Raw genomic sequence first — 15,569 nt, 5'->3', positions numbered from 1 at the left:
GGGGTCGGCGCCGCCGCCTTGGCCCCTGCCAGCGGCGGCCCCGTTGCGGCGCAGCCTTCCTCCCTGGTTGGGACGCCCGTCTCCAACAGTCCCTATTAGTCCTGGGGGTGTGGTCGGGGACCACCGCCATCGGGGCCCCCACCAGTTCCTGCCGTAGGGCGGCGCTGGAGCGCCGTCCGTTCACCCCATCCTCCGCCGCCCTCCGACGCCTGGCCCTCCGACGGCCACGCCGGCGCCCGCAATCCTTGACCCACCGACACTGCTCCGGCTCGAGGTCCGGTTTCCTGGGTTTCTGGACCCGGTCCTTGTCCTGCCCAGACTGGAATGTCACTGTGCCACGGGAGAGGGCTGTCCCAGCCGCGTCCTCCCGGGCACCACAGCGGCGGCAGCAGTACTTGGCCGGACCACACTGGTCCTGGCAATCATCCTCCGTGGATGGCTGCAGGCTGGGTTGGTCGCAAAACTCCCGCTCTGCCCGTTCCGCCACGTCGAGGGCCACATCGAGGGTCGGGGGCATGATGAGGCAGACGTGCTGCCCCAGCTGCGGCGGGGAAAGTCCCTGAAGGAACGCATGAAGGGCTAGTTCCTCCCTAGCCGCAGCAGGGAAGTCGGGAAGTCGGGAAGTCGTAGACCCCCAACCGTTCCCCCTCCTGGCGGCGGCGGCTGGTTAGCAGCTCCCGGCTGTCGTTCACGGCCGCCCGCTGCCCAAAACGCCTCTCCAACGCCCGGATCAAGGCCCGGAGGTCCCGTTGGTCCTCTGGGGCCAGGTCCAGGAGCGCCTGCACCGCCGTCCCCTCCAGCGCCAGGGCTAGGTGGACGACCGCCTCCCCGGCACCCCAGCCGTTGTGCCACTCAACAAGCCGGAACTGAGTAAGGTACGGCTCAAGCTGCGTTGCCCCGGAGAACTTCGGCAGCTTCACTGCCGTCCTTGCCACCAGGGGGCGGTTGACCGCTGCCATTTCTCTGTCCGTGGGCCGCTGCGCTCCCACAACGCAGGGTGCGTCGGCGTCGGTTGGGGCTTCCATGGGCTCGACCGTCAATCCCAATCCTTTATCCGCGTGCGCAGGCCAATCCCACTTCTGACACCAATGTGGCGAGCAGCACGGGAAGGACGAGACGGGAGCCCAGGATGAACAATTATGCAGTTCCGTGCCCCATACACCGCACGACTACGGACTGCCTTTATTAACGAACCGAACGTAACAGAAACACGGGACACCTGACCAACACACACAACACTCTCACTAATGGTCCCGATCACACTACACATCACACAACAATGGAACAACACACAATTAACACACATCATCCCGAGAAATTAGCCCCAACAACAGAACAAATCAACAAAACCCCCTTTGTCAACTGACTACCCCAGCTCCCAGAATCCCCGCGGCTCCGGAACATGGCGCCCACACCCGTGGTCGCCACAATATTAATGATATAAATTAAATGCTGTTAATGCCCTGACACGCTCCCACACAACGTGACAATTCGTTAGCATTAGCATTAGCATCTCGCTTGCCCGAGACAATACTTGCCAGCCCCTCACCATTTTTCCTGGGAGACTCCCGGTTTTCCATGCCACTCTACCTGTTTTTCTGCCAGAGACAGACAACCTTCTCCCGTATTCGGAGAAAGTCCTGATCTGCCGCTTCCATCTCCGTGGCTGGGTTACGTGATCGTCTGTAATGTCTGGATGTGAATTCACTATCCACATCCAAACATTACAGTCACTAGTCAATATTTTATGACTAGTCACTAGTCATAACACATGCGGTGAGATGGGGATTGTTGTCTGCAGGTTGATAGTTAGATGAAGTTACTAATCGGATCATAACACAATGCAATGAGACAGAGAAGGACAAAGAAAACAAGAAGCTAATGTATGTCAATACATTTTGGTATAGAGACAAGACAGTTATATAATATCATCCAACAATGTTCCTTCTGTTTCTTATTTTGCGATAAACATGACTAGAATACATTCAAATTAAATCTATGAAACTATGAGACTATTTTCTGGGGGAGGGCCCAAAGACCTTGCATGGTAGTTTTGTATAATGTCCCTATTTCTGTATTCCAGAAACAAAGACAGAGGTCAGAGACAAACAAAATTTTGATTTTTCTATTTGTCTTGTACATTTGTTGGAATTGACAATAACTCTAACTGTGTTTTTGACTTAAATGCCAAGCCTTTCTCTGCAAAGCCTAGTAGGTGTCTTAAGAGCTGCTTATGAACAAACATTACAAACCATGAAAGGATCCTCATATCAAAGGAGTGACATATAATGTTGTCGTTGCTATATATATCTTCTGCCTGGATCTGATAATGTCTATGCAATTATCCTATTTGTTTTTAGCAATTGCTGTCGGTACTTCACCAGCATAAAATGTGTACATTTTAAATGTATGGCTAGGACCTGACACAATACAATTAGCGGTTATCACCCAAGCAGTACAAAGATTACAAGTTAAGAATAATAATTTCTATACATGAACCCTACAATTTCTATATTTTTCACCTGTTGGTGCCCTTAAACAATGATGTTGGTGTGTGTATATGCATGGTTTTCAGTGGCCCATGAAACTACATTGCATCACTTTTGACTTTGCTTCAGAAACATTCCTTTCTCCGTCCGCGGCATCTGTGTGTGTGGTTTGAGTGTGTGTGTGTGTGTGGTTTGAGTGTGTGTGTGTGTGTGTGTGTGGTTTGGTCTTTACATGTGGGTACAACATGTCATACAGGTAGGCATTGAGTTCTTGTCAGATCGACAATGATTTAGTGTTTCTGTGCAATGGTTATTAGCTTGTCATCAATTCCTGTCTCTCGACTGCTAGCCATTAGACTTCTGTAGTCTTTCTCTCTGCACTTCCCTCTCAAACCCTTCTCAAACACTGCATGGGTTAGTGCATTTGGGATTTGCAAAGTGGGTTTGTGCATGTGTGCGTTGTTTTACATGTGCATGCAACACGTGCCTTTGTGTGTGTGTGTGGTTTGTGTGAGGGCTTTGTGTGACAATCAGCATGCAACTTGTGCCTGAGATGTGTATGTGTATGTGTGTGTCTGACCAGTGGCTTTTGCAGCATTTAAATATAGCTTGCAGAGACATCTGAAGCGAACATGTGTGTGTGTGTGTGTGTGTGTGTGTGTGTGTGTGTGTGTGTGTGTGTGTTAATGTGTGTGTGTGCACGTGCACAAGTGTGTAATTATCAGGACATGGTGGGCCGACTTTGAAATGCATCAGGGTGTGCTCCTGTGTGTGTTTACCTAACTGGGTCAGCCAATGGTCTGTGAAAGTCAAACAGGTGTCCTTCAGGACGCCCACCTAGCACACAAACAAATAGTTAGGGGGCTGGGGGGCCGGGAGAGAGGAGACGGCATTGAAGAGGATGGAGAGTTGAAGCAGCGAGCGAGGGAAAACGAGCGAGGCAGAACAGCACAGTGCTACCATCATAATGCCAGCGTTAGTGCTTCATTAGCATTGTTAGCATGTTTTAGGGGAGATGTTGAGGAGGGTGACGATCCTGTGAGCATCGTCATGATCGTTGATTTTAACATCGCACCTCCAATATGCAGCATACATCCTGGAATACACTTTGGCTGTTTCCTCAGTCGGTGCTTGAGTAATGTTTCCCCGCCACAAGAAGCCTTAAACAACTCTAACCTATTCACCCCCTCCGTCTACAGTCCTGGGTCAGACACAGCAACACTCATTGGAAACACTTTGGCCTGTAGCAGACTGCTGGATTTCTCAGATATTTCTTTCCCTCCCTTCTCAATTACAAAAGCCCAATATAGTGCCGTTAGACAACCAAACAATTTATTCATATCTTCCGCACATATTTCTCTACCTGCACCACAAAGAAAGTAGGTATAGACAGTCTGTGTGGCTCAAAGCATCCATACCGTCCCTTCAGTCTTAAGCTTTAGCTTACCAGACAAAAACAGGGTCAGTTGAGTCCACCCCTACTATCTATCCACTCCCTTCATGGCTGGTATTTCAGCTTTTCCCTGATAATTATAAGGTATGCATTCCGGTTTAGATGGTTATGGCTTAACATGGCTATGTTAATAAATCTCAGGCCAATATTGCTTCACCTTGGCTGAAGAGAACTGTTGAACATTGATTGATTAGGTAAGTTAGCTTAGTGTCATCAAACGCTCTTCATTCTAGGTCAAAATTCTGTGGTAAAAATCAGCTTGACATAAAAAAAGAAAGAAGCCCAGAAGCGGGCGTGTCCTTACTCCTACTCAAGAACTGGGGCCCGTAACCATTAGCCAAGCACAACATTGATGTGGTGGGCTGCGGCGCACAACCAGAGTTTGATCAGCGTGAAACCTCATCACAAACTCAGCATCCCTCCCCTCAGGAAGAGAGACAAGGACAACATGGGACGAGAGGAGGAATTCGGACGACAAAAGGGACTGAATAAACAGAAAGAGAGAGGGAGTAAGGAAACTGAAAGGAGAGTCACGGAGTCAAGACAGGGGGAGGGGAAGGGGTGGAGGAGAGTGGAGCAGCCCTCTGCAGCCGTCTCCACTCAGAGAGAGAGAGTGAATGTGAAATCCCGGAAGGCGCAATCTTTGAAAGTCATTCAATGACACGCGACACAACTGTGCCGACGCAGCGCCTTCTGAACTCGCAATGCGAGAGATAGAGATCAGTTGTTAAGAGGGAGGGGAGAGAGAGAGAGAGAGAGATCGGGAGTAAAAGGGAGAGAGCGTCGGCTCCCCCACAGCTTAACACGCCAGTGTTTTGATAGATACAGTGGTGACAGCGGCAGTCTTCGCCATAGTTACAACAGACCACCAATCACAGCCATTGTTTCCTCCCGAGGAGGAAGTGAAACTGGAGCAAGAGTCTGTTGGATGTGGCGGAATACGAGGAAGAATCAGTGCTCGTCTGTCACTCCATCTGTGGGCCAATCTCTCCGTCTGTCTGATTGACAGCTGAACGGCTCTGAGGGAGGAACTTATGAAAGACACGGTGCTCTGAGGGGAAACAAAGGTCTCCTCATCTCCCTTGTCTCTCTCGTCCCCGTCTCTCGCTCTGCTCACACGGTTCCGCTTTCGCTGTGAAAAAGTGCAAACACCCTCTTGTTTCTGAGAAGCGGTATGAAGAAGTTGTATCATGGGATGGAAAGAGCAAAGAATATGGTTTCCTTCCTTGCTTAGTGCTTGCTTCCTTCCTTCGCTGCTGCTGCTCTCCAATCACAACCTGAAGAAGTAAGAGAAAACTAAAAAAGACTCAATGTCACATGTCCGACACGACAACAGACGGGGCTAGGAGTGTGTCCCCGCAGAGAGGCAGAGAAAAACCCTGTCAGCCTAAACATATGCTCTGACCCAGGCCAAACCTCAGGGGTAGAGCGCACAGGGCATGGGCCGGAGAGGGCTCCGCTGCCCAGTGCTTCTTGTGCTGTCAGGGATGTGTTCTTCAGAAGAAGAATTGATTTCCCAGTGCAAGATGGAGGTTTCGGTGTGGATCTGAAAAACCGGCTACAGTTCCAGCCCCCAAGCAATAGTAAATCAATGTAAAGCTAAATAAATAAATGTTCACCCTGATTTGTTCTCGTTTGCCATCAGACTTTAGATAAGTGTTAGTAATATTTGTGTGTCATGACCTACCACAACCCCAAGTTGTGAACCATGACCTCAGGCTATCCCTCTGGAGGAGCGCAATGTTTATCGGCTGCGGTGTTGAATAAAGTCGTTGCAAAGGTGTTTTTCTTTGTCTTCCTTACTTCCCGCACAGTTTATCTAGTTCTATGTACAATATAATACTCACCAACCCAGGTCTAATGATCTCTGTCGGTCTATATATGCCTGTCTGTATCCCTCTGTTTCTTTAACATTTGGAGCATGACACCAAAAATATTGAGCTTGGCAAAGCTTGTCAAAACATTATAATAATGAACGATGATTAATAATCCTTTCTCTTTGTCTCTGCTCCAGGGCGACCCCATACCCAGCTACCTGGAGGACCTGGTGGGGAACAGCCCCATCTCCTCCCTCGAGGACCTCAGGCATCTGTTTAGGCTAGAGGCCGGAGAACTCACAGGTACACACACACACACACACACACACACACACACACACACACACACACACACATACATGCACACATACGCACACACACACACACACGCACGCACACACACACACACACACACACACACACACACACACACACACACACACTAGCACACACACGCACACGCACGCACGCACGCACACACACACGCACACACACACACACACACACACACTCCCTTAACCTCATGCAGCATGAGTTCTACACGAGGAGTTCTCTAGACGGGTTTTGTCCTAACGACCCTGCGCACCAGGACTTCAAATTTACATTAACGAGCTGCTAAACGTTGCTGTATGGTAATCGGGTACTAACTGTACCCTGGTGCACACACACACACACACACACACAGGTTGTAATTTAAAAAGAGCCACTTCAGCCTGAATATAATTAGCTCTAGAGAGCGATGGAGCGGGACTTCATAGACACACACATGCTATATTTAACTTGTCTCTGTTCTCCGCGTAGCTAGGGGCGCAGAGAAAAAGTGTGGCAGAAAAAGAGCAGTAATTGTTTTATTGAGGAGAAGGGCAGGGAGGTTTCTCTGTGCTTTGAACAATGACTCGGCGCTGCTGGAAACAGGTCGCCGTGGCAGCATTACGATGTGTCACGAAACGCAGAAGTTCACAGCGAACAACTGACGATTGAATGCCATTCACATTGCTTCCATTTCATTCATTGAAAAAATCTCCTCTCTGTCTCCTCACTGTCACTCTGGCTGTGCTACCTTCATCATCTTATAGAGGGGGAGGAAGAAGAGCAGGACGCATCTGACCATCACCCTGGGAGATTCACCAGGAGTCTGAGTAAGGACCACTCATTCGTGCCATGCACCATACGCTTTTGTCAGTCTAACTGTGTCACTGTGTCGGTCAGCCCATTTGTATTCCAGCCTGCTTTAAGTTGGTCTCATTCTCATTCACTAAACCGAACCCTCTTCACTCCAGATGAGGCCCCGAAGGCGGTCATAGCGGAGTGCAAGGTGCGGACGGAGGTACAGGAAGTGACCCGGGCCATGCACGACCTCAGCAACGCCCACTTCATGCTGTGGCCGCCGTGTGTTGAGGTGCAGCGCTGCTCTGGCTGCTGCAACTCCCAGATAATGCAATGTGTCCCAACCATCACGAGCACCAGAGACCTTGAGGTACACACACACACACACACACACACACACACACACACACACACACACACACACGCACACACACAGGAATACACATGCACATGAGTGCACACACTAAATGGGTGTCCTCTGTCCCCTGTGCCGCTCCAGGTGGTAAAGATCCAGTACCTGAACTCCAAGCCTCAGATTGAGAAGGCCATCATCTCCGTGGAGGACCACCTGAGCTGCAGGTGCCAGCTCCAGGCCCCTCCCCGTGCAATCCTGCCCCCAAGCCAGCCCCAGCCCCTGCCCCAGCCCTACCCCCAGCCCCATGCCACGCCCCCCAAGAGCTCCACCTCCAAGGCCGAGCTCCATCGTCACGACGACCAGAAGCACAACCAGCAGCAGTTCCAGACGGTGGAGGAGCGCGAGCCCCCGGCCACCCGCCAGTGGCCCCAGGGGGGCTACACCCAGCTGGCCCGCTGGACCCCCGGCCCGGGGGACCACCACGCACCCCCGCTCTACACCCTGGCAGCAGGGGCCGCCGTCACGCGGCCCGTCACCGAAGGGGCCGGAGGCGGCCTGGTGTGGGCGGGGGCCCGAGCGTTGGGCCCCCAGGGCTCCAAGGACATAGGGCCCCCTCCAGGCAGCGGCTCCGAGGGGGGGGCCCGGGACGCTGCTGGATCGCAGCATCAGCAGCCCCTGCCACCCAGGCACCACAACCACCCCCACCATCCCCAGTACCCCCAGTACAGCCAGAGGCCTGATGCCAGCAAGCAGTACAGGCTCAACTCCTTCCAGGGGGACTCCGCCTCCACGCCACCCAGCAGCGCCGCGTGGCCGGCCAATCACAGGCCAGAATGGAACCCCACCCCCTCACCGGCCAGCACCAATCAGAAGGAGCCGGCCTTACAGACGGCCAGTGGGGAACACGTCAGGGTCGACAATGACCGACAGAAAGAGACTGGTTCGGCCAATCATAGTAAAGGATCTGACAAGGAGGAAAGCGGGTCGACCAATAGCGGGGAGGGTGTCGTGGTTCCAGCCAGTCGGCGACAGGATAAGGACTCTGGAGTGACGGATGGGGGGCATGCTCTCAGCAAGGAGGAGAGGCGACAGAAGCTTCTTGAGATTGTACAAGGAGACCCTCATCACCCTCACCCCGCAGACCACCTTCCTGAGCACAGACCAAAGCCCACCGCGTCTAAAGCAGGTACTACACCACGTGTGTGTCTAAGCATGTATCATATTGTATTGTCTTGGTGGACTTAAATGGGGGTGGAAATAAACACTTTGTAGCCAGAAAGTTATGTTTTCCATTCTTAAAGGGGACATATTATACCACCAGGTGTGAGTGTGATTAGCCCTTACAAGCCGTTTTGGCTTGTAAGGGCTAATCACACTCACACCGGGTGGTATAATATGTCCCCTTTAAGAATTAGAAAATGTTCTGACAATCCCAGTGGACAATAAATGACCCAGACCTCTCTCTCTGTGCCCCTCCCAGTGGTCTCCCTGGAGGGTCCGACCCGCCGGCCCCTGTCCACGGCCGCGCGGACCCCTAGGAGGCCGGCAGCGCCCCGGCGCAGGAGGAAGCACCGCAACCGCATCAGCAAGAAGGCCATGCGGGCCATCATCATGTAGACGGGTGAGGCCTCTCCTCCAAACACCCTTATACCTTCCCCTCCGAACAGGGGGGAAGGTACCCTACGGGTGTGTGTATCACTCTAAGGGTGTGACTTTCACTCTAAGCGTGTGCGTAGTACGTTGTAACTTCCACCTGAACCGTCACGGAAGCGCCACGGCGGCAAAGCGGCTGTGTTCCGTACTGCAATCCCCAGTAGAAGCTTTCCGGACACGTTCCGGCTGATGACTCAGGATGATATATTATAATATATGAATTGTAAAAATGATTGGAATGATTCATACAATATTATTCACGAGTTATAATCAACATCTTTATCTTTATGCATCTTTATGGACCTTCCTGTGTCTTGAATAAAGTTATAATAATAATAATAATAATAATAATAATAATAATAATAATAATAATATATATACATCAATATTATAACCCATTAAATACGGTATGATTTCTAGATGTCATGGCAATGTCGCGTTCCGCTCGCGACACTGGAATGGCGATTAGAGAATAGACGAGGCATCGACGCAGACTTTCATTTCTTCTTTGCCACTGATTAGCTGTTGACACCATAGATAGACTGTATGCTATTAAAATACCCTGTTAGTGAATTGCATAGTGGTCGATGTGAGCACATGAATATTCAAGAGCAAATGCAAACGGATTGGCTGGAAAAGGGTTCTGAGACACGGCTGCAAACCGGCAACCTTCAAAAAAAGAAGAGGCAAGTATTGTAAACGAAGTGCCGGTTGGGGATGGTTCCGTGCCTTGCCGCGACCGTATCCAGTCGAATAGCCTGCATTGACTATAATGGTTTCTATTGTCTTCGGCGACCGTTTTACTGCCGTGCCGCTTCCGTGGATGTGAAGGATGTGCATAGAACTCTAAGGGTGTGAGTAGTACTCTAAGGGTGTGTGTAGTACTCTAAGGTTGTGCGTATCACTCTAAGGGTGTGAGTAGTACTGTAAGGGTGTAAGTAGTACTCTAAGGGTGTGCGTATCACTATAAGGGTGTGCGTATCACTCTAAGGGTGTGAGTAGTACTCTAAGGGTGTGCGTATCACTCTAAGGGTGTGCGTAGTACTCAAAGGGTGTGAGTAGTACTCTAAGGGTGTGCGTATCACTCTAAGGGTGTGAGTAGTACTCTAAGGGTGTGAGTAGTACTCTAAGGGTGTGAGTAGTACTCTAAGGTTGTGTGTATCAATCTAAGGGTGTGAGTAGTACTCTAAGGGTGTGCGTATCACTCTAAGGGTGTGCGTATCACTCTAAGGGTGTGCATAGTACTCAAAGGGTGTGCGTATCACTCTAAGGGTGTGCGTATCACTCTAAGGTTGTGCGTATCACTCTAAGGGTGTGAGTAGTACTCTAAGGGTGTGCGTATCACTCTAAGGGTGTGCGTAGTACTGGGTGTATGTAATTCCCTGGCAATGCGCCCGGACATAAAAAGCCTCTGACAATGTGCTCATTAAAAGAGTTGGCTGAACAGAATGGAGGGAGTAAACTGTGTGGGTAGATTTACAAAATGTTTGACACTTCTGTTTGACAATGTTTGACACGACCCTGTTTCCTTCCACAGAAGCCAAAGTGAAGCGACTGTGAGGATGAGCCAATAACAACTGGAACACTGGACTTTTGGGGGATCCTTCTGCAGAAGGCTCTACAACTCTAGAAGATGACACCATTTTGGTTCAAACTGAACCTGCAACTGGAACTTTAACTTCTACTGAACTTTTAATGTGCAATCATACTGGCTCTTTGTGAACAGAGCATAATTGTTAGATTATGAATAATAATAATGATAATAATAACACACTTGAGACTGGCCTATACATTATATGAATCATGAATCTAGTGAATAGGTGCCCTGATAACCCCCCCTTGTCCCTTACCTGGAATCCTGAATGCCTATTGGACGGCCGGGTGGCTGAATGTCCTCCCGCGTCGACGCACAGCCATTGATTGGCTGTGTCTGACTACTGATTGGGCGTCGAAGGAACAAAGAGCTTCCTGGCTTTGTTGCTGGGAGTTGTCTTCAAACAGAGCTGCTGTAGCAGCCCTACTGCTGAACCAGACACTGTTGTGTGGGAAAAGAAGCAAGAGAAAAAGAAAAAACAACAATTATGCAAGAACAATTAGACACTGGGCGGCCTGCTGAAAGAGTAACACACCGCCCCAACGCCAAAACAGTTGACTGCTAAACTCTTCCTTGTTCTAGATCCAACCATAACACTGGAGTAGCCATACACTGATCCTGTGCTGTTGACCTATTTAACCCAAACCCAGTGTGTAATCTCCAGAAGTACTGCCCCTGTGGAACGCTTGTGCAGCCATTAATACCCGCCTGGTCCCGGTGACCGGGCTGCCATAGTAATGCCCCTCCCCCCCACGTAGGGAAGAGCGCTTCGCAAAGTAAAACGACAAAAGAGTCTTTATTTCTTAACTTATTTTAAAACAATGGAGGATGCTGCATCTTCCTCGTTCTTAAGTGTAATTATTGGTGCCGCAGTTTGTTTGTTTTTATGATTATTGATCACTGGTTGTACGCTGTTACTGTCATGAATGTTATTTTTAATATAAAGACCAAACGGTAAAGTACATGCTGTCGGTTTCTGCCCCTCCCTCCCCGAGTGTGATCTGTGTGGGTTGATTAACTAGCGTTTCTTTAGATATGCGTCACAAAATTTCTGTATGTGTGGTATGTGTGTGTCAAGCTGGGAAACGTGTGCGTGCCTGTGCATGCTTTGTAGGAATGTGTGTGTGCGTTTGCGTCCTTAACTATGTGTGTTTGTGTGTGTGTATGTTTGTGTGTGTGCTTTTACATCCATCCATGGGTATGTGTGTGTAAATGTTTCTGTGTATGTGTTAGTATCTCTGTGTGTCTCTTTGTTTGGGAATATGGGTGTCCAGATTATTCCGTCTGTGTTTGTGTGAGTGCTTGTGTTCGTGTGTGTGTGTGTGTGTGTGTGTGTATGTGTGTGTGTGTGTGTGTGTGTGTGTGTGTGTGCACCCTGTTGTGCCAGCATCACCCATAACTCCCCGTAACCATGTGTCTGCATCCACGGCGACATCAGGGGTCAAGCATGTCTGATCGCCATAGCAACCTGGATAGGACACATCAACAGAGGAGTATCACATGGTGAAGGAGAGAGAGGGGCGTCCAAGACCAGTAACCATTACATGGCTTACAACACTCGTACCGATAGAGAGACACATGCATGCACACTTTTATGTGTATATAAATATATATACACACATACACATATATACACAGAATCATATATATTACGTACATATATACACATGTAATATACACATACACACATATAATATACAGTATACTGTACTTACACATATATATATATATATATATATATATATATATATACACACAAACATACACACACACATATATATTTATATATGATGTATTCATTTTTTCAAACAAGATGGATATATATGTATACATAACAAGACCTGAATTTCAGTGCGGGATTGCGGATATTGCCAATCATTTTAACGATTCCTATGAAGTATAATGAGGGTAATTTACTTCAAACATTGAGATCGATGTCAACGTATATCCCTCCAACACGCCTGCCGAAAAACTTGCACCGTTGCAGAATGCCATCAGACTGACCCCGGCCCGCCCTCTCCCTCCTCTATAAGGCTCCGCCAGCCCCCTGCTGAGGCAGCTTATCTCACTAGCACAGCTATGCATTTAATTCTTGTAGAAAATATAGGCTACTATAAGCGTATATATAGCATATATATATAATAAAATAAACTGAAGAATATTAACATAATATATCTATGAAATCATAAGGTGGCCACCATATGTTGAGACAGAGTGCACAGTTCTGTCGTATTATGCAAAGATTTCATGTCCCATCATGACATAATCAGCGATAAAGTGAATGTAGGAACAATTGACTGATCTACAATTTGAACATTTTCACCAGCACGAGAGTGTGCATAAGTCCTGCCGTCTTGAATTGTGTACGCTAATGTCGTCAAAGCCCCCACAGGGCAATAAAGCCGTCTGATCTAAAGCGTTTTGGTGTTTCAGTTTAGTACTCAGCGTGAATCAAAGCACAGCTAGTTTTAGAGACTTTTTAACAGTTGCGGAGCGTTCACCAATCATTGTTTTTAACTGTAGGCATAGTTCCCTCATTAAATCAAAAATAATATAATAACAATAATTAGTATTACTTTCACCCATGTTAAATAGCCTATAAAAGCCAAATTCATGATGAAGTAAGAATGTACTGTAGGCTAGATCTTTTGAACTATATGTAATTTGTTAGACATGTCATCCGTCAGATATAAGGGCCTGTAATGTGAGGAGATCTGTTACTAGTTGAGATATTTAGGCAATGTCCACTCTCTGACTTTCAATACTTTCTCTTCATCACGGCTGGGCTCCAGTGCGTCTTCAGGCAGCACTTATGTGTCCCTTTCCGGGCCGAAGTGGCCTCGCATTCGGCGCCCAGTATAGCGGTTTCTCCTGCCAAAAGACAAACGTGTGGCTTCGCTGGGCTCCTCCGACACACAAGTACATGATGTACACAAACGTTAAATTTGCAAGTTGTAACCGGGGTACAGGCCAAACGGCAGTTAGCTTCTGACATGTTGGAGCTCTCCCTTGAGTGTTTGGGGTGATGGGTTGTGTGCATTGATTACTTCAATACCCGAGAGGTATGAGGCCTCTCCCAGCCCCAGAACCTAATCATTCTACATCAAGCCAGGGGAGGCCGCACAACCCGCCGTCAGCCACACACACTCCAAAGTCACTATTGAATTCAGTATTCATTTCACGGTCCAAGTGTTGGAGAAGAAATGGAAAAGAAGAAGTAGAAAAAAAGTTTAGAAGGCCCTATATTAAAATGCCACGCATACCGGTATGCGTAGTTTATCTTTATACAGCTGTTCATCTGATCATTCACAACGGATAATGATCCACAGAAATCCGATGTCTGGTTGTTCAGAAACTTGCACACACGGCACTATGCAGTTAATTGTATGCTTTTTTGCAGTGTTGTGCCTGAACGCGTTCACTGAACGAAAGTTCATGAACTCGTTCATATTTTGGGCGAACGTGAACTGAACGTACTGTATTACTGCCTGATGAACGTTACTGTGAACTCGTTCATTCTGGTGTCAGTGAATGGCACGCTCACTCGGTTTAACTTCGTTCAATGGGGGGGTTATTTCTCTATCAACACGGCGGATGCGCGCGCAGATCGCCGTGTTGTTTGACCGGTTGCCATGGTAATCTCCGTGCGGTTCATTTGCAGTTGAGGTGTTGCCAGCTTACTGTTACATTAAACTGTAATCAGAAAAGGTGGTTATATGCTATAGACCCTATAGTATCTGTCATATAAAGGCTGGGACGAATTTCATATTATAAATATGTACACTTTATTTTGAAAGTATAGACCAGCGCGATTCCAATTGAAACAAATGGCACGGTGATTATTCTTCGAAACGAGAGCTGTTCAATTGTGGAAAATGAATTAAACTGTAATCAGACAACGCGGTTATATGCTATAGACCCTAGTGTATCTGTGATATAAAGGCTGAGACGAATTTCGAATTATAAATATGTACAATCCATAACGTTAGCTCTCTCTGGCTCATAGCTCAGCGGACTAGAATATCTCATAGAATCATTGCTTGTTGGCCGGAAACGGAAAGGGGGTTGTTCACGTTTGGTTGTAGTCTTTTCGCTCGGTTCTCCGTCTCATCAGTAGGGCTAGAACCGAGCGAAAAGACTACAACCAAACGTGAACACTCCCCCCTTTCCGTTTCCGGCCAACGAGTAATGAGTCTTCCAACAGAAATCAATGGGATTTACAAAATGGGCTAAATGTGCAATAAAACACGATAGAAACCGTATTTCGCTACGATACTTGATTCAACCACTCTATATCATCCTAGACAAACCACAAAGGGGGCTCAATGTTCAAAATACCAGAAAAAACGAAAAGCTCACAGCAACATATTGAAAAAAAGAACTATGAACTAGTTCATTTTTTGGAACTGTGAACTTAGTTCAAAATTTTGAATTATGAACGTTTAACTGAACTAGTTCATTTTAAGATTTGTGAACTGAACTTTGAACTAGTTCACGAAGAAAGTGAACTTTCCCAACACTGCTTTTTTGTATGCCTAACCCTTCTCGGCCTGCCTCCCTAACGGTAAAAAGGTCAACATACTTCTGAATAACCAGAATTTATTTTGGCTGGCCAAGACGGCAAACTTGTTTTATACCCAACAGAGTTTCAGTTTTGTCACTGAACCTTCCTTTGGTTAAGATCAGTAGGGTCTCCATGGAGACCAGATAAATATGGGGATGACTAATGCCTGGTGAACAATCACCGTACTTTTCCAGTAGATCAAGATCTTAGAAGCCTGGCAAGGGGAAAAGTTTTTTAAACGTAGTCCTATCTGAGTCAATCTAAGACTACTCTATAAGAGGACCAAAACTTTATTAATACTGCACATACACACATCGCACGCATCGTTAGCCAAATCCTCCAAACCCTTTAACATATGCATTCTCTGAAAAACATTCAGTTGCAAACATTGCGCTGCATCCAGAAAAATGCATTGTTGGTGCATTGTAATACCTCACCATGCATTTCTGACTAATCACACGCAATGAGCAAGAAGAGCCAGATCCAGGTTTGGCGACGCCCGTGTTTGTTTGTTTGTTTTCTCCACCTTTCCCCACA

General features: G+C 47.8%; 1 protein-coding gene across 1 annotated transcript in view; it reads left to right on the top strand.

The window, feature by feature from the left end:
• Positions 1-11,332, top strand: part of pdgfba (platelet-derived growth factor beta polypeptide a) — a 16,723-nt gene extending 5,391 nt beyond the window's left edge. The window contains exons 2-7 of the mRNA XM_079730854.1: positions 5,957-6,062; positions 6,836-6,898; positions 7,040-7,236; positions 7,366-8,407; positions 8,702-8,842; positions 10,412-11,332. Coding sequence (XP_079586980.1) covers positions 5,957-6,062; positions 6,836-6,898; positions 7,040-7,236; positions 7,366-8,407; positions 8,702-8,838 — 1,545 coding nt within the window. The 3' untranslated portion in view covers positions 8,839-8,842; positions 10,412-11,332. The remainder of the gene's footprint in view (positions 1-5,956; positions 6,063-6,835; positions 6,899-7,039; positions 7,237-7,365; positions 8,408-8,701; positions 8,843-10,411) is intronic.
• Positions 11,333-15,569: the final 4,237 nt, after the last annotated feature.

The sequence above is a fragment of the Pollachius pollachius genome (assembly GCF_949987615.1).
Source record: "Pollachius pollachius genome assembly, chromosome: 2".
Lineage (NCBI taxonomy): Eukaryota > Metazoa > Chordata > Actinopteri > Gadiformes > Gadidae > Pollachius > Pollachius pollachius.
The sequence above is the reverse complement of the archived record's forward strand: the minus strand, read 5'-3'. Positions and strand labels throughout refer to the sequence as shown.